Source organism: Ostrinia furnacalis, unplaced genomic scaffold (assembly GCF_004193835.3).
Source record: "Ostrinia furnacalis isolate ACB-3 unplaced genomic scaffold, ASM419383v2 OfSCF0726, whole genome shotgun sequence".
NCBI lineage: Eukaryota > Metazoa > Arthropoda > Insecta > Lepidoptera > Crambidae > Ostrinia > Ostrinia furnacalis.
This window is the reverse complement of record NW_021130965.1, coordinates 211,914-232,350: the sequence shown is the minus strand read 5'-3', so window position 1 is coordinate 232,350 and position 20,437 is coordinate 211,914. Positions and strand designations below refer to the sequence as shown.

General features: G+C 36.8%; 1 protein-coding gene across 1 annotated transcript; it reads right to left on the bottom strand.

Moving 5' to 3' along the window:
- Positions 1-4,418: 4,418 nt before the first annotated feature.
- Positions 4,419-19,679, bottom strand: LOC114349915 (uncharacterized). The gene is made up of 4 exons (XM_028300505.1): positions 19,652-19,679; positions 18,366-18,478; positions 15,726-15,938; positions 4,419-4,808 (listed from the first exon to the last, which is right to left on the bottom strand). Exons 1-4 carry the CDS (start codon positions 19,677-19,679, stop codon positions 4,764-4,766), a joined length of 399 nt encoding a protein of 132 aa, XP_028156306.1. The 3' UTR covers positions 4,419-4,763.
- Positions 19,680-20,437: the final 758 nt, after the last annotated feature.

The following is a 20,437-nucleotide window of genomic DNA, read 5'->3' as shown; positions in this document are numbered from 1 at the left end:
TAATTTTCCACAAAAAATTGGATTTTAACCAGGATAGGAAAGTGAGAACCTGAGGCTATCCGTTTAAACCGATTGTAGAATTTATGGAAAGGTAAGTTAAGTAAAAATAAACATACTATGTAGTGGAGGAATTTCAAAATTAAACGAATAATTTTGAGCTGGCTTTTTTGAAGAAATACAACCTTTCCAGCATAACTTCCACGTGCCTAGCTAAAATTCAGTAATATGAGTGCTAGATTTATATTTTCTAGATACAATAAAGTTGTTTTTCTATAGATATGGCGATCTGAGTATGCCCACTGAAGGGCCCCAAGAAAGAGCCAACAATAGTCAACGGTGGGTGGAACTAACGGACACGCGAACGTGAAATGCTGATGCCACCGGCGACACCAAAACTACTGAGAAATTGAGAAGTGTGTATAAATACCTACTATACTATATTCATTTTGATTACTTTTATCTTATTTCGTCATTATTATTTGTAATGTTTATTTGTTAAGGTGTGGAGTGACTTTAAACAGCAAGAAGAAGGCAACTCGCATACACAGAGCTGCCAAGGGAACACTGGACTGGTGGCGGTCCAGGTTCTTCCCTGAAGCCAAAGGATTTAGAGCAGAGTGCTTGTAAATAACTACTTGTAAATTAAATCCATAATAAAGACCTAGGGTAACTGGATGGATATACCTACCTTATTATTGTAAAACTTAAGATATTATAATTAATTAAATACATTATATTGTTTTAATCTTTCATGGTCACTAAACATACATGGTAGCAATCTCGTCAGTAATAATAATTAACCTAAATACATATCCTACTAATGTCCTACTTAATATTAAAAATGCGAAAGTTTGGATGTCTGGATGTTTGTTACTCTTTCACGCAAAAACTACTAAACGGATTTTGATGAAACTTTACAGTATTATTGTTTATAACCCAGATTAACATATAGGCTATAATTATGACGATCTGTGACAAACTAAATTTCACGCGGACGAAGCCGCGGGCAAAAGCTAGTGGAAAATAAAATGATTAATTTTTATTGACTATTTATTTCACAAAACCTAATAGGTACATAATACACAGACTGATTAAAAACAAAAGTAAATTTCAACTTATGAAAATACATATTCATTGTCGGATTAGCTTTCTATCATGATCTCGTAAGGCTGCGTTTCCACCAGAGATGTGCGAGGATGCGTAGCGAAGGATGTGTTTGTAAAGAACCAATAGAATCGCTTCATTTACCTCGCCTCGGTCAGCACATCTCTGGTAGAAAAGGCTCAGGCTGTACAACACTAATGAGCATTTTCAAATCTCTGCTACACATCCTCGTACGATACATTTTCCTCGCACAGCTTTGGTGGAAACCCGCACACATTTTCACAGCACAGCTAGACATCTTCGCACGACACAATTCCCTCGCATATCTCTGGGAAACGCAGCATCCTCTCCCTCCCCCAAGGATCTCCACAATGTGCCCGCATCCAGGTTCTTCCCGCGACCTTCACCAGATCGTCGGTCCACCTAGTGGGAGGTCTGCCCACATGCTGATAACATGTTCCATCGTAATAAACTTCTTTCCGACATAATTTAATAAAGAAAACACCTAAAATGACCTAAAACCACAATTTTATTTTGCTTTTCACACGTCAATAAGCCAGTGAGTTACGTTACTGTGACAGCTAAGGTATTTTTCGATGACATCTTTGAAAATTGCAACTCATGGTAAGTTATTTGTATGAAACTTAATAAAAACTTTAGTCGCTATCGTATTAATTTAGATAGGTTTTTTACCTAACGATTTGAGATGAACTCATGGTAGTGTTTTTAGTTTTGCTGTGGTTCAGCTACTAACCGCTAGAGGCGCTGTACAATTTGCCATACATTTTTTTACGCCCTCGATAGCGAGATGCTCGGTAGGTAAACTCATGGTAGAGGCACTGGACATCTTATCCGAAATCATTGTAAATAAAATTTAAATTGAATGAATGTGTGTATAAATTCGATTAATATGTAAGAACGCCGTTCATATTATAATTAAGCCAGTGCCTTTAAATTATTTTTGTAAACAAAACTCGTACTCATCAGGTCATTATTTTGTAATTAATACGAGGGCGGCACTGAAAATTTCGGGAATCAAGGAAGTGAAACAACATTACTATTTAAAAATGTATTTATTGCTTTTTAAAGTATTCTCCGCGAAATTTGACACATTTTTCCATACACGAAACCAATCATTGAAGCAACCATTGCATTCGGAAGTTTGGGTCTCCAAAATGGCCGTTTTGTAGGCTTCCACAGCTTCTTCAGGTGATGAAAATCTCTGACCACGCAATTTATTCTTTATTTTAGGGAAAGTATANAATGTAACAAGATGATGATCACGCTATTTATAACATTCATAGACGACAATGATCACGATATTTATAACATTCATAGTAAGTATTCTTTTTAATTAATAAAGGGTTTGGCATTATATTTCTTGTTTTTGTTTTCTTACACTAGATATGCATGTAAAGCCACTCAGTTTTTTTTCGTAACATGTTTTCAACATATTTGTCAGTTACGTATTATTTTAATACAGTATTTTTTTATAGCTACAGTATAAAATCCGACTACAGTTTTGACTATAACGTAGACACAGAATAAATCTATACTAATATTATAAATGCGAAAGTAACTCTGTCTGTCTGTCGGTCTGTCTGTCTGTATGTCTGTCTGTCTTTCACGCCTAAACCACTGAACCGATTTTGATGAAATTTGGCATAGAGATAGTTTGAGTCCCGGGAAAGGACATAGGATAGTTTTTATCCCGGTTTTTGAAACAGGGACGCGCGCGATATAGTTTTTCTGTGATGGACATAATTCCACGCGGGCGAAGCCGCGGGCGGAAAGCTAGTAGTATAATAAAGCATATTAATTTATTCAAATCTTTGGATTTGATGTAACGCAAAATGAGCCACAAAGTTTCACTTCCATTCTATGAGTACAATGATTAAAAAAAGTCCCTAACTATGTTAGAAGTATAGACAACTTTATTATTGATATGTTTTCATGCGATGAGCATTGACAAATTAAGTTATAAAAGAGGGAGGCATTAAAATCCACCGATTATCAACATTAAAAACGAATTATTTTGGCGTCTGCTTTAACAAAGACGAGTCGTACGCTTCAATGAGATCTTTTTGAGGGTAGCCGCCGCGTGCGCCGATAAAAATACAAAAAAAAACGTGAACAGAAGTTGAAAAAAGGTAAAAAGTGAGGTAAACAATCTGTACGTTTTTTACGCCAGTAGTTTGGGAGGGGTGCCGCAATTAACTGTAGCACGAGCGCGGACGCCTCGCACACATCTGCGATTGCACATCACTTTTCTGTACCATGATTGAATAAGATTTTAAGACCTTGTTCAGACGCGCGATAACCGCGTGGCTTCTGGGTGGTTCTCATTGGCGAGACACGGGGCGGTAGACGTACTGTTGGTTACAGTTTGATGCAAATGTAGGAGTACTGCCCAGCAACCGCGCGATTTTAGCTGTGTCTGACCCATAACATAAGTACACATAATAAATGTATTAACCTACTAACTTATCAGTATCATTTTCTTTTGTTCCTTATCCATTTGATTTTTAGTTCGGGTTTAATTTGGAGATCATACATTTAACGACCGTTAGCACCTGACTACCACTCCGACGATGATGATGAAATCTCAAAATTGTATTGATAAGAAGGTGATTAGAAAGCCACTCTATGCATTTGCTTTGTAACTATTTTACTTATCATGAATTATTTTATGCTAGGGTGATGTGTGATGTGGTTCATGTTTGTCTTATTCAAGATTTTCCAAAAATGCTGTATTTTCCAATTGAATAGCTTTATAACAATGTATCCCTCTACTTGACATAAAAAAAGTTTGACGAAATCTATGCTACAAGTAATTCGAATAAGTTTACTGAATTAAAATTCTCACTAATAACGGAAATTCCCAGCAAGGGCCCTCAAGGAATTCGGTGTTTGAATATGATTTAAATACGTTTGATTATAATCGCATTGATCGTGGTCAGACACGGGCAAGCAACAATTGGCGCGGCCCGCGGAGGGTGCGCTCTTCCTAGCAGCGGTTGACCGCCTGGAGAGATGTCAATCATTTGAATTCCACCGTTCATTTGTTTGAATGCATATTGTTACGTTTCCAGATTCCGTTAAGATTTTACGATAACACAATATCAATATAATGCAACCAGCGAACTGAATATTGTGATTTGAGCAGAAATTTTTACTTTTCTGAAGTTTTCCTTACAATCGATGAAGTGGAAAGTGATTCGTAACGGTCATGCCATAGAAATGTAAATCTTGAACTGTTTGGCTACTTTTACTTGAGAATTTGATAAAATCAGATTTAACAGAAACTTCTCAATGTGTGACAGTTGATTTTATTCAGTTTTTTCTCATTCCTTAATAATAATACATTTGATTTGTCTCACCGGAAACCACTTCAGCGTTCAAATTGCATTTAGGTAGGTAGGCACATAACTTTTAAAAAAACTTCATTGCGACGATCAAGTTTTTATGAACTGCTATCTACACCTCATTATTTATTCAGCGACTGTGCCTACAAGTTTGATTGCCATCGGAGCAAGAAATATTTCGATGGCAATTAAAACTTTAATTTATGAATAACGACGGAGGCTCCTTCGCTGTCGTCGGCCGGCAATATCTCAGGATATTTGCGGAGCCCGCGCTCCCGTCGGACGGGGTTACGATTATGCCTTGTTTTTCATCGCCATCCCAGAAGCAAGCGGCAGCCGCTGAAAAAAAAGAAACCAATTTTGCACGCTCATTAATTATTTAAATCTCATTAAACAGCCGCAAGTTTCCCTCTCTTGTTTTGTAATTTCGCGACGCTCCGGCTAATTCGAGTCGTTGGACAACAGGGGAATAAGAACTTAGACTAACAAAAATTAAAGTCTGTGTACCAATTTCGCCAATCCAATTTTTCTGAAGGACCTAGAGCATGATTTGTGTGTTTAATTGCGTATTGTTATGGCTTTCGGTTACTATGTAGAGCAATGTACCTAAATACTTAGAACATATTTGGCTTCTGAACTAAGTTCCTTATGTATCTTAGTGTAGGTATTTATAGTTCTCCATGAGACAGATTAAAACAAAAATATTAATGTATTGTGTATTAGGTACCTAACTACTCGAAATTAGGTTACTTTTAACGTAAGTAGTTACTTAATAGTACTTAGTAGTATAATTGACATTTGTTTCTTGAAGTTGTACTTAACGCAAATTATTTAATTTTAGACGCAATTACGAGTACCTTCTTAAACATCAAGTAGAAGTCATTTTTCAGTGTGTAAATAGTGAAATTCATTAATTGTTTGCACAGTTTGAATCAAGTTTTTTTCCATACCACTAAAAACTTTGGGGCTTTATCTTTCCAGTAAAATACTTAAATGGCTCTATTAAATTCTATTACACTCTTGATGTCACGATTGTCACCACAATCGAGGCAGGCACGCTTAATTCACCTATACAGGAAATCATTTATCCTCTCTGCAATTAGGTTAGTCGACTCTAAAGCGTAAACTCAAAGGAACCAAATAAAAATCCATTTACAAGCTTCAAAGTCATTTAGTTGAACAGGAAATTATACTGCGTTGTTGTAGGCTCTACATAAACAGAAGTACCTTCCGTACAAACACTCGAACGTCCGCGTTGACGCTCGCTTCCGATTCGATGATAAAGTCTCTGTGGAACGTCTTGTTTTGGATGAATATTTGAAAATTAGGAAATTAAGCGAAGCTGGCGGCTGAAAGGTGCGGAAACGCAGTGTCACCGCCGCCCGCGCGCTTTGCGGGTAGTCTCGTGCCTCGAAACCCAACCTTCATCTACCTACTGTCTTTCTTACTTCAGTTACAGAAATTAGTGAAAAAAAATGCACATATTTTAACAAGTGCATGCTAAGCCTCTGATTCCGTTTAAAATCTATACAACTAAACCAAAAATTTTAATAAAGTGATTATTGTGTTCTACAATTAAGAAAGCTTGAACTCGCGATGCATTAAAAATACTTAAATAGTTAATATAATAAAACCACACAGTTATCATTTATTAGATTAAATTAGTTAATGGAAAATTTAGTCATGTTCGTGTCTGAATCGCAGCCCAGGCCAAAGGCGACAGCGTAACGAATAGAGCCGAAAGTATACTTTTCGGGAGTCTTACGAGGAGGTGGAGGAAAAATAAATGATTTATTATAATCTCTCTCCTATCAGTGACCATGCACAGGAGAGTGCAAAACCTACATTCTTTCTTAAATAATTAAATGATACCTATTCTGGCAAAACTCAATTGTTATTAATATGCAAAAATTCAAATTGTGCAACAAACCATCGACTCTATGCTACAAGTTCACGCACCAGTTGCTGTTAGGGTTAAATTAACTTACCTATTGTCCGATATTGTTAAAGTTAATAGATGGTAGAGTTATATTTAAATCGCCCAAGTAACACCTATTTATCAATTGAACCATCGACCGACAGAGCCCACTATCATGGCAAATTTTTTTTTGTACGACTACGCAATTGTTCTTACTGATTTGTATTGTATTTCTATTCTAAATTATATTTCAATTACTTAACAACATTTAAAAATGTGGTATAATGTGCGTAACACTCTGCTCTCGCCTTAATTTCCCTGATATCCTACCTTAGTAATTTATGTAAGATGTTAATTACTGTAAGTACTCGTAATGTATATTGTATCCTAATAAAAACTAAAGATAGAATGTTGAAAATTGCATGTTAAGAATGTTACAAAGGTATAACATAAATAGAAAGAAATGAAACGTGTTATATTTATAGGTATTATTGTTGATCGAGTGCTCGAAGACAGGGGGTGGCGGTCGCCCGGGGAGGGCGATCACTCGCCCGTGCTTTAATTGCTTTTCACTTAGCAACCGCTCATGAACAGAGAACGCTCGTGAAAATGAAGAAAAAATCATTACATCAACATCTTTTAGAGATTGCCCAGATTTAGGACGTTCAGCGAGACAGCGACCTTCTTATATAACGCTTTCCTCTTTCTTGTTTTTCCAGCGCGCCTCATTTCCGGAAGGGGGTCGCGAGGCGGCGCGGGCGCGGGTGGCGAGGGGCCTAAGTAATTTCGCTTAAGAACTCTAAACGTAATTAGTGTAGGGCGTGCAAAGGGAAGGGCTTGAAACTTGGAGAGGGTTGCGTCCCGCGTCCCGCGCCGCTCGCCGCCTGAATATTTGATCGCGCTCGTCTCGCGATAATATTTGTCGGAGGAGGTTTCCGTAAACACGAGCACATTTCCCTACCTACTTGTACTTTCCTTCATCCCACTTTTCAAAGCTGTCGCGCGCTTTTAATTGGACTCAGTGTTATTTATAAGTAGACTCGTGATAGAATTAAAATCGCTCGGTACGGTGCTCTCGAATAGGTGCCTACACAAAATGTTTTTAATGTTATTAAGTTTTTTGACGATTTTTCTTTCAAGAAAATCCTCTTTATAAGACTTCAAACACATTTACAGCGTCTTTTGCTTTGACAGTTGTGATGAATATTATTAATTTTCTTTTTTATTTTCATTTCGTAATCTGCCACGCGATGTTGGTCTTGTGTGGAATTATTTTTTGTAATAAATTCGTATTTGATGAACATAGCAACAAAATTATCTTTACCATAAATTTTAGGAGCGTATTTGTAGGCAATTGTGACTATACTTAGTAACATTATTAAAAGCCTAGGTATGGAAATCATGAAAATGTTTTACATCTGGCCATTACAAATCATCTCTTACAGCAATAAATTAATTGTATGGACTAATTACCTATTATTTAGGACTAATAATGTAAGTAATATGCCTTAGTGCTTTCACTTTTTAGAGGATTTTTATTCAGGGATAGTATTACGCACATGATTTTATAATAATGCCATCGAACAATTTCTTTTTTGCGTGTCATCTAGATTGATAGAATTATAGGAGTATCTAACAGAAATACTTATAATTAATCTAAATAAATTGGTTAGATTGTCTGCACTCCCCCTTTAGCACAAGACGAGAATTTATTTGATAGCCTGAAGAAGCAAAGGCAATAATTTACAAATTCAAAAGGCCTGTGAAACAAGAGAGGGAATTAGAATTTGTAATTAGCCGGAGCTCGGCGCGGCTACTCCTACGACATTTGATTAGCAATTATGGTAATTTGACTTAGAGCAGGGTAAGATTTCTTCTAATTTGTTAGTTAAATTATTATCGCGACTGCCAGGACATATATAATTTATTCCTTTATTCAAATATCTCTCTTAATTACGCCCATTTTTAAATACCATTCATACTTTCTTAGGTAATTAGAAAAGTCACACATTGTTTTAACGAGTAGGTAAAGGGAAACAGGATTCGCTGAATATAATAGGGATAAAGACACTAATTACTGTAAATTCCATGTTAGGTAAAAAACCATAATTTTAAATTATGTACATGAAATGTAGAGTTATTCTTTTTAAAAATAAGAATCGCTAATTAATCAGCAAGTATCGCTCAGTGAAGGTAGTAAATGGTTTTACCCATTTCACACATCATAATAATAAATTATATGTCAAATCATTGGTGGTAATAAAATTGGCAGTGCTGTAAAGTTGTATTTTACAATTAGTTGTACAGGGCCACTACATATCATACGAATAATTTTTTAAGCAAATAATATGAACATGAATCTAAAAGTGTGTGCAAATCACAAACAGCAGTACGTAATCCTGAGATAGCTTTTGTAAAGATTAATCGTTTAATTAGCAAATTTAATGTATTGCGAAACAATAATACTTCGTCACGGGGATGCAAATGCCGGTGGCGGTGGCTGGGGTGACGGGCAAAAAGTGCGTGCCGTCAGCCGCCGAGCAGCGCCACTCCGCGCGGTGCAATTTAATTATCGGAGCGAGCTCCCGCGCTTTACCCTTTTGTATCTTAACCCCCGGATGAAAAAATACTCTCCCATAAAATAGAGGACGGGTACGAAAAAAAGGAGCGTATGCAAATTCAGGATAAAATATAGCCCGTAAATGCCACCGTTTCTAAAAGAATATTAGAGACGTTTTTCAGTGGGTGGATGGGGGTGCTACTTTATACTTTGTCTCCTCGCGCTAAGTACTGCAGCGCCGGGTGTCCGCGGCGGAATCCGCCTTAATTTGCGACTGTTGTTCAACAATAAATCAACGTGCACGCTCGCTTCCAATATGCCCTTGGAGATAAATTTTACAACTGCTTTTATACTTCATAAAGTCTGGTGTTGCGCGAGGATTACCTACCTGTTTTACAATGTTTGTTTAATTTCAAAATTACATTTTTATTTGAAAATGGGTTTTTAGGGGACCTATTACCTAAATTTTATTAATTTAACTGTCTCTTTACCGCGATGACTATAAATACGTGATCAAAAAATGTAAATAATAGGTAACTTAACTCTACGTAGTCATTAATAAATATCTTGTACATTACATAGTGATTCATAAATACTTACTTTACGGTAATTAAATAATTTTTGGAAAAAAGAAATTACAATTTGTATTAATAACGTGTGATGTGATTAGCAGCGACGTAATTACAGAGTATTTAGTCGTGTTGTAAGATTGGAAGGTTTTTTCGGAAAGTAACGAGGGGTCACCTGAAGAGGAATGAGTTAATAGGTGTTTTAATTATTGAGGACGCGGCGGCGGGCTGCGCGGCCGGAGCCCGAGAAAGAGACAACATCAAATATTTAGCGCGTAATGCCGGCCGCTCTCTCGCTTGTAATTAAAGCGTCCTTTCCTTTTTTCAGCGGCCTGATACAATATTCAGCATGAGAAGGAAGCGCTTCGGTGGCGGGGTGGCGCCTCCATTGTATTCGCTAAGGAAGATAAATTAAAAAATATAATTACAAGGCGGCCGCCATAATTCTCGGCAGGCGGGTTGTGGGGGGGCGGGCGGCGCGGGTGGGGATAGTGGAGAAACGGGCGCTCCCGGAGGAGGCTTCTTAAATATTTGGGGATAGCGCGTACCTACGCATTACGTAAATTAATGACACGGATTCGAGGAAGGATGGCGCCCGCCCGCGCCCGCGTCACCGCTCCGACCCGTTGTTTGTTTTGTTTTAATGTGCGTTGTTAACGACGTTATTAGACGCAAATTATAATACGAGAACCACTCCGGGCCCGAGAAGCCCCTCGGTCCGGACTGATTGGACTAATGACTCCTTTTATACGCATTATTATTGTGCGAATCTGACTCGTGGACCTCTGTTGGTTGCCTCAATTTATATCTACTACGAAAAATAACAGTCATTTATTAGGAGTTTACTTATTATTTCTGAGAATTATACCATCATGCTTTACAGTCCCTTTTGTTTGTATAATGAATGGATAAATTACACTGGCGTTAACTAAGTATGTCATTACCTTAATTACGGTTTACGTAATATAAGCAGAGATTAGTTAGTACTTGAACAAATGCATGAACGGATTGCAGTTTCATACATTATCTCTTGCATAAGATTTAAGGCGAGTTTATGAACCCGGAACTCGGGCACTATGTTACGGTTAGTGGTGTGTGAGCGCGCATGCCCTGCGTTCAACAAGTGTCCGCATGTGCTCGCGAGCACACACGGCCAAACATCGCATATGTAGAGCGTATGAAGATAAATTGTTCCTTGCCAAACCAATTTAATATGGGCATATGCTTAACACACCTTCACAGTATAATCTTGCATTTATCACTTTAAGTATGTCTAATACACTGTGCATAAAAAGATCACGCTAAAAGGACCAAATAGGTCCTTCGAATTAATTTTATAAAATTGAAATAGCGTTTTTACGGTTATCCTGGTGGCGTTATTGCATACAAATCAATGAGTTTATCGAATGAATTACTTAAAGAGTAGATGATCTTGACAATGGGAACTTTGCAATTCTGGTTCTCAGTGTGTTGGGTAATTAACATCAGGACAACAAAACATATTATTGAGCTTTGATGCTCCAACTTGAAATAGAGCCTATCACAGACCTCAGGGGTTTAGCAGCAATCAATAATCTAATAGACGGAACCTTTTTAACTACAGATACGGTCGCTTAAAGTTTCAAGATATCTATTATACTGGTTAATTTTACATACATCCCTTTTAAGGGAGAATCAATAACGTAGATTGATATTGTGTTGAGTGAATACAGATCTACCGTAACTAAAAACTCTAACATACATTTATGTACATAACATACATGACATTAATTAGCTAATAAGATAATAAAAACATGTCTATAATAGAGTATTTTTCCAAGAAATCCTGAAATATCTCAAAAGGTTAGCTTGATTATTATTTGTACCAAGTATTGTATTAACAGACCTCCGTATATTCTGATATTATATCTCACAGCCAACAATTTAACATCGTTGGGCATACGAGTTGAATGTTCTTCACGATATATGTACCTATATTTTGTACTAGCTTTCCGCCCGCGTGGAATTGTGTCTGTCACAGAAAAACTTTATCGCACGCGTCCCTGTTTCAAAAACAGGGATAAAAACTATCCTATGCCCTTTCCCGGGACTCAAACTATCTTTATGCCCAATTTAATCAAAATCGGTTCAGTGGTTTAGGCGTGAAAGCAAGACAGACAGACAGACAGAGTTACTTTCGCATTTATAATATTAGTATAGATGTCTGTGTATATTAAGGACATGAATGTTAAGATTTCATATTACTCATGCTAGGTAAATGAAGATACAAATCTTGAACAAATAGTAAAACTTTAAATCATTTTAATAAATTCAACATTGCAGATATTTTACGTGAGAAAAGAGTTGAAAGAGTAGTTTACGAGCATCGAAGCGAGAGGGGCGATTTGTGAATGAATCCACGCGGATACGCTCAGCTTGATGCGTGTAGATGTAGTCGCGAGCGGGCCCATTCACGCTGCAAGAGATCCTGTCGAGCGGCATAACATTAGTAGGGAAATGTCCTATAATTTGCACTGATTTATAACTAGGTACTTACGTAGGGACAAAGGACAAATAAGTTATGAATTAAAAATTTTAAACTAATTTTAATAAAAGTTGTAAGAAAAAACTAACATGTCAATTCGACAGTTCGACACAATAGATTGTATTACAACGGCCACCCACCCATCTACAGCTGAGCGATTATCGATTTCATTTAATTGCTGTCCTTAGCTATTTTCACAATTTTAACGCTCACGTCGACGTTAAGGTAAGAATGTGCACGTAGGTAGCGGATACAGACGTGTTCCTAATTTTCTTGACTGAATAAAATCTATTGTCGGAGAAAGGAAAAATACATTAAAATCCAAGTTCACTTGGGTGGTTTCCATGGCAAGTTAAATCCTTGTAGGTATTCGTCAAGCGGCGTAGTTGCGAGGGCCCTCAAAAGAAAACTTATTAATTTTCGTCATTATGAATTCCGCGGGCGAAACTCGAACGTCTAATTTCAACCCTAACTTATCAAGACGCGAATAAAAAAGTTCACCCCCGGCGCACCCCACGCTCACCCCCTTGTTTAAAACGCCGGCGAAAAAAGAAGCACATAAAAATGCATGAGGCCTTCCTCGTTATAAGGAAAGGGTAGCGCCCCCCTTCCCCCCCTCGGGAGGTAGCTGTAAAAATCGTCTCTAATTTAAATTTGGGAAGTTTCGCGTGGCGCGAGGCAACGCTGATGTCTTGATAAATGTGAGCGTATTCCACTAATTTCTCGTCTTCAGCGCTCGGAACTTTTAATTGGGCGCGCATAAATCGCGCCGGAGTAATGGACGCGGCATTAATTTCATCTCGTGACAAAATGGCCGCCCCGAATAGGTATATTAAGATAAGCATCGCTCATTGTTTCGGGCAGATGCAGGTCGGCCCGCCACGTCACCAGATACCATAGACTTAAACGCCTGTAAGAGAGACTCTACATTAGAAATGAATGCCTAAGTAATAAAAGCCAATTTGGGAAAAATATTTAATTTATTTTGGGTACTACTACCACTATGTTTAAAGCCACGCACTAGTTTAAAACTTTGAAATCACTTATCGTTTCCACCCTGTATGTTGTTTTCTGAGACAGTTAAATGACTGGTCATTAATAAGAAACTAATTTTGACGCATACGCAAAAAGATGGGTTTTCGAGTCTCCTTCTCACTGTATCAATGAACATAAAGACACAAAATCAGCTTGTCATTAAATACTTTAATTTGCCACTTCTCTAGTTTCACAGTTTACAAGCTGGCTTTTGTTACTCAGAAACAGTATCAGCTTTTTATTGTACCCATAGAAGACAATACGAGTACAAATATTCACAATATTCTCTAAAGAAAACACTTTCTCTATAACTACCACTATTTATAATAAATCGTGAACTCTAAATAAAATCGGCGAAATGAGTACATACCCGATCACGCGAAGTGCAGTTCCGTAGTAAATCATCTCAGCATGCTTATTTAGAATGGGCCACTAAGATAATAAAAAGCAAACAAGTAAAGTCTGAAAAAGCTATCTATGTGACTTTCTATTAAATTATTGAAAAAGTTTAACTTTTCCATAGGAGAAAAATATTCGTTTTTTAAACATTGATTAAAATTCCAAAAATTTTCGAATTAGCTGATCACATGCAGGTCAGATGCACAGACAGTCATCGAAATTATACGTGTCTTGTTTAATATTTTCAACCCAAAACACACATCATAATAATTCAATCGAATAAAATTTCTCGTAGCACGACTCGTAGCAAGATGCTACGAATCCGTTACGCGGTTTCTCGTAGCAATCTAAGGAGTTTGCAATTCTGAGAATGTATTAAATAGTTATGTTATTTTATTTATTATTTTAATCATTTACTATGTGTATTAATTTTACTATAATGATCGTATTATACTTATTATAATTTCAGTTCGGTATTTTTCAATCTGTCATTGTATTTTGAAACAAATGGTATTTATTTTAATAGAAATGTAGGTTTGTTTTCATTTCATTAGTCACACACAAATGGCATGTCATTTTTTCGTTAAAAACAAAACTTTTCACTCCAAGTAATTAGAACAGAGGCCGTTTGTTTTGAGTGAACAATTAAGCGCGTGGCGAGTATCGCGTTCTTCTTCCTCATTAAATCGGGACAAAGCGACCGCGGGGAAACTTCGACGGGTGTAATGTTATTCATTTGGGAAAGTCAAAGGTTGTATTTACAAAAAAAAATAAGTTGCTGGAGAGCGGACGGTGGCATTTTTTCCATTCGCCGCGTTCCATTAGCGAGCCTTTGTTTGGCGGGAGTGCGCAAATTAATTTAGCTCTCCCGCCATTTCCTCGGCCCCCCACTCCCCCCGACGCGCCCTTTTTGTCTACGCCTTGCTCTACGTATCGTTTTCTTCTTTATGGCTCATTAGGCAACACTGTCGCCATTGTTTTTTTCGCCTAACCCACAAGATCTAATTATTACGATCAGCAATCCCATGAATCGATACTGCGTAGGCGAGATTGTGATTGTTACCTCAATAACGTCTAATGTTTGGTCGAGTATTTTTTGAAATCAGCTAGATATTGCTATTAATAATCTTTAATATCAGTAGCTATAATGACGACTGCTAAAAATAAAAAAAGAAGTTTGTTGTACTGATTATCAAAGGCAACAAGATTAATAATAAGCAAAGTAAGGAGACTGTATTTGTGGAGCGCCGAGCTGCCGTCCATTAGCGGCAAGGAAGCAGAGTAACTCGATTACTCTCGCATTTATAAATACAGTCGGCAAACAAAGACTTTTGCTGTTTGCTGGGTGCCTACTTTTAATATATCCTTGAATATATCCTACCAAATGACCATGATGAATAACGACAATGTAATTCTGTAAGTTTTGTATCAGGTGAGTGTCAGATGAGAGACAAAATGCTCTATATATTTTGGATATGACAAGTAAAAATTTTGTGCAGATAAATGAGTTGGATGCGAGATTTAAATGCATTCTCCATGTCCAATTATCAGTTAATTGAATCACATGGTTTTTAGATGTATTTAGTTTATAGAAAGTGTGCTAATGAATGGAATAATAACGTTATAGGTAGGTACTCTGAAAGAATGTAATTTTATCGAAATTGTAAAGTAGGTTTCTTTGCGTATTCGTAATCTTACGTTTATTTAACGTTTGATCTTTTGTAATTGAAGTGAAAACCGAATTTTCCGTCGTGTCGTAGTTAACGTGTGCTAGACAAAATGTATAAAAAATATATTCAAATCTATTACCCCATAATGCAGTGCCAAATAATGTCTCATAACTATAGAGATTTACTAATTTAAATTCTATATTTTGTACTAACTAATAAAAATAACCTTTACATGTCTGGTTGGCCAATGGTTTGAATTTTCATGAACTTTGATATAGAGACAGTTGGATTAGATATGAGCTGGACTTATTTGTACTTGAAAAAGGGTGAAATAGGGGATGAAAGTTTGTATGGGGAATCAATCATTTCTCGTTTCGGCGATTTGATGACTCATTATTATGCTTTTAATGATAATTATTTGCAGAGCAAACAGCGAACTAAAACAGTACCCATGTCAATAAAGAAAACGTGACTGAATGAGTGTACCATTCGTTTCGCGCCTAGCAGCAGTGAAATTGGAATACTGTTAGAATAATTCATTAAAAAAACATGAATCTTTATGATAAAAAAAATAATCTCACCATTATCACCTGCGCTGGCGCCGCGCGCGAGTGACGCGCGCTCTCGTGCACAAAAAAGCAGCGACTGAGCCCCGCGCCCGCGCCCGTGACCCACAGTTTTTTACCCGCGCGTGCCCTCGCCGCTACAACCCTTCCGTATTCAAACACGAACGCCCGGCTAATGCACGCTACGAGAAAGTTCACCGCATCAACATAATCTACATTCAAATATTCCTTCTCCACAAAACATCTTCACTACATTTTATACATGCCTTTACGCAATTGTAACTTAAGAATCTACCAACCTACCCACGCCCGGGAGCTAAGTAAAGCAATTAATTCCCTGTTTCATAAAATATTTAATTAAAATCTTAATAGCTCTACGGCGTTCGTACTTGTGAAAAAAGAAAAAAGAAAATACCTTATCGCGAGCTTTAAGTTCGCAGACTGGAAATTTCTAATTAATTACTTAGTAGACACATTTTAAATTCTTAATTAAGCAATCCGTACTTTCTCCCGCCTATAAATTAGATCGAGCCGTTTCCATAGAGACTACTCATCCTTTAAAGCGGGCCGGGGGGAGGAGGGGGGGCTTTACAAAAAATATAACTTAGGGTGAGTAAAAAACCGTGGGGTGACTCAGCCGGCCGCTGCACCCCACAACGAGAAATCTACGATCAATATTAACTCTTTTTTTCAACGGGGAAACGCTGAATTTTTAAGTCGTTTTAAGTCAGAGTGATATTGCGCGTGATGTGTCGGACATTCGCGAGCTGTTGCCGAAATGCCAATATTTGTGTAGAGCAACAATGATAAATCATTGCGATTGAGCGCGGTTGCAGCGCGCGTTCGTCAAGGTCGCCGTCATATATGGGTGACGTCCACAGCTGATTAAATCAATTGTTATTCTTAAATTTACTATTTTTATTAGTTTTAGAATTCCCTACACTTTTTAAACTGACAATAATGGATAGAGTTGAAAAGTCAAATCTTACACTAACACAAAAATATTTGATAAATATAAAAAGTAGGTAGAGTTCAGTGGTTAGAGACAAAATGCAAATAGGCAAAAGTTAATAAATAATGAGCGTTAATTTCGAACAATAGCATTAACCAACGTCATTGTGTAATTAATTCTTACGACAAAAGGTGACTCCAAGTTTTTATTATCAGAGTTTTGAACAAAGCTTAAAAAGGAGTATAAAAACAACCTGCATGCATAATTAGATACAGTACATTAATAAAAAGCTGGGCCCGGTGTGTGAGTGCACGCGCGCCTTAAAAAATGTTCATTTGTAAAAAGCTATTTATGACAGCGACCATTATCGTCTAATAAATCAGCTGCCCGCTCTTCTGTTTTCGATAATGATTCTATTATTATGGAAAAGCGTTATGTAACTGTAACATTTTTTTCTTAATGGTGACACAAACATGGATACGGCTTCTTGGAAAACTTTAGGTGTTATTCGAAATAAATGAAATTGATTTAAGATGATATTTCTAAGAAAATCTATTTGGATCAGGCTGGAATTGAATCAAATCAAATCAAAAATATTTATTTATTGAGAACCATTCGATAACAAATCGAATGATATAATCATGTTGTTGATATTATCATCGCATGTCTGGTACTCTGGTGTGTAAGCTAGGTACATACTTTAAGCAGTTTCTTTTCTTTTTTGCAAATAAGTTTCTTATGAAAATTACTTAGAAAACTGGGAATGAGTAAATTTTTGATTAGTACATCCTCTGTTATTATAGGAATTTCTTTCTGTTATTGAATAGAACAATTAAATGGATCAGTACATAACGTACTAAAAAGTTGGAATTGTTATGAAGTCATCAATTGACATGAGATAAATTAGTTGCGACTCATAGATACTTCGAAATATTCTTCAATCTTGAAATATTTTAGTTACAAAAGCGTTCTCCATGCTTTCGTCGGCCGTAGGTTTTTATGCGTGTCGGCCGCGCGGCGCCCACTGCACGGGTTACAAATTGTGGGGTGAAAGGGGTAGTTTTTTCTAATCGACTTGCCTAACTGTAATAAACGATATTTATCTTTCTTAATTATAGTTTCACTCCGCTGTTTGGTAGCTTTGCTCGTGTTTTTGTAGCGACTGTTTGTGTTATTATCGAATTACGTGCGTTTGTCGTCCGTTTTGAATTTGTCCTTATTACAGCTGTACAACCAGAGATTCGGTCAATTTATTTTGAGAAATTTCATTCAATATAAATGAAGTGTCTATGTTTCTCAAATTAACAGTAAAATATACTGGAAGCATTAAGTGGATAGGTACCTACTTGCATCAAAATTATACTATGTACCTAGTTGAGTTGACGACACATTGTAACACTGTTACTCTATAAGTATCGTAAATCCTACGTGTATCTATTTAAATTAATTGTAAAAAAAATACTCATTCGGTTTTAATATTTAATTCTTAGAGATGTAATGATAAACCGTATTAATGCTGCGTTGTTACAAAAAGTATTGATTAAAGAAGTATTATAAAATGTGCTCAGTTGGAAGTTTAAAATGAGAAATGAGGGCAGTGATCCCACGGGGCGCATGCGTAATAATAACCCTTTTTTACCCTTTCGTATCCCCGAGTGTTTTTTGTAAGCGTTTTTGTAAAGGGTTGTGTGTGGGGTACGTACCTGCCACGTGACGCGGAAGGGTTGATTTTTTTCATATGGACTGCCGCGCTTTTTATGATGGTGCAGCAGTTTTTTCTCTATGCACCACGTCGAGAACAATAGAGTGCATTGAACTCTCACAAGAGATCAGCTGATGCCATAATGGTGCACTTGTCATGTGTGTACTATTGATTTTTCGTAGTTCAAGGTCGTTGCCCGTAGAGAGTACAAACAATAATAATAGTTAGGGCACTTCGATAACATTGTTTCACTCAATATTTTTCAAGATAATATTGCGTATTCTTCTTGTTAGTGATGTCTTAAACTGAACTTGCTTCATTGTTCATTTCAGTGTTCATGTTATTATTTTCATAAATGTATTTTGTCTTCATCCGCGAATTCATTTTCTATTAAAAAATTAAGACAGCTATTATATTATACTGACTGTTACATTTTAAAAGCAGATAAGTAACAAAATATACGTAATATGTATGTAAAAATACTTAATAACAAAACTTTCTTAGATCCTAATTTAAGCGCCAGTGCCGTACCCTAACTCTGCAAACATCTAGAAAAAAAAAAAATTTGCTCAATTTTTTTTTCATTACCTCACTCTAAATGTACCTATTTGTACTTCAGATATCTACACTCATTCTACACTGCTGAAATGTTTGCTTGCATTGTAAAATTCAAATAACATGTTGTCTTTAAAATTGTAGAGCGCGTAGGTATTATGCCGTTTCACATGTCTTGCCTATTCTCGTGTGTTACAGATTATATTGATTTACTCTTCCGGCTCCGTATGATCATTAGACCTCTTTCAAATTAGCCGGACGTTTGTCGTCCGTTTGCAGGACCGCTCATGGAAAAAATTATTAAAAATGCGTGCGATGAATAAAAATTACAATTATCAACAGTTAAGTGTGCGCTCTTGCAAACGCATAACTGACGTCTTACTCAAAATGTCTAATTTGAAAGAGCCCTTAGGGTCTCTCGGTCTTGCGGGTATACTCCCTAACGCCGTTTTCGACTTTCGGGATCGTGTTTTATTCATACCAGCATTTCGTTTAGAGTCAGAAAGATTAAAATTCCATAAATTAATATAGAAATAGTCTCACACTGATTTCTAACTAATATGCGCCACTAAAAAAGTAGGCACTTAATGGAAATAGCAATTAAATTATGAAAATCAATAAGAAGTAGTACTGATTAGTACATATTATAATGTCATGAATTTACAAAAAAATCAGCAATTGAACAGACAAACATGTAATGTGTGAAAATGGAAATTTGTTTATGTGGCTTACCTTTTCTTTGCTTGACGTTCATCTTCATCTCATGTATTTTATGTAATTATATGTGTACCTATAATAACAGTAATATGTATTTGTTAGTAGTGATTCAACTACGTTTACTGTAACAATTTCATGTGATTTTACCCTCAGGGCTAAAGCTTTTTAATACCCGTTATAGAGTTAACACTCGCAGCGGATGGTGTCATTTTTCGCTAACGCAACACCCGTTCAATTTTTGGCAATCTGAGTAAAAAACTGAACGGTTAACACCGGTGCTCTAAATTCCAGTAACCCACATTGATCAAGGTGTTAAGCACTATCGTGTTGCAAGCCCGTTACTCCGCTGTCAAGCCTTTGTCCAACTCTTTTTTAGCCCTCTAAAAACTTGCCCCTTTGCTGATTGTTGGCTGCTTGCGTTTTTTGCGACAGACGCCGCGCGCCGCGCTTGAGCGCTGAGATGCGAGCAAGACGCGAGTCGTACGCACCTGACGCCTGCAATGACGATTAACGTGACGACGATCGTGAAAATTATTCATTCAAAAGTTATCGTTGGACAGCATTATACATTTTCATGCGTTTCTTGTACAAACTTTAAGTACCTGCTCAGCATAGCTTCGATCGCGGTTAACAGAGATAGTTGATGTTGTCTACATATTGTCTCAAAGTGATGGTTGATAAAACTATAAGCTCTTTAAGTATGTTCAAGTACCGGTTTGACTATTTTGAGTTGGTATTAGGTATAAATAGACTCAATCATTAATCTGCAACTATGTGTGTGTACAAAACATAACTATGATC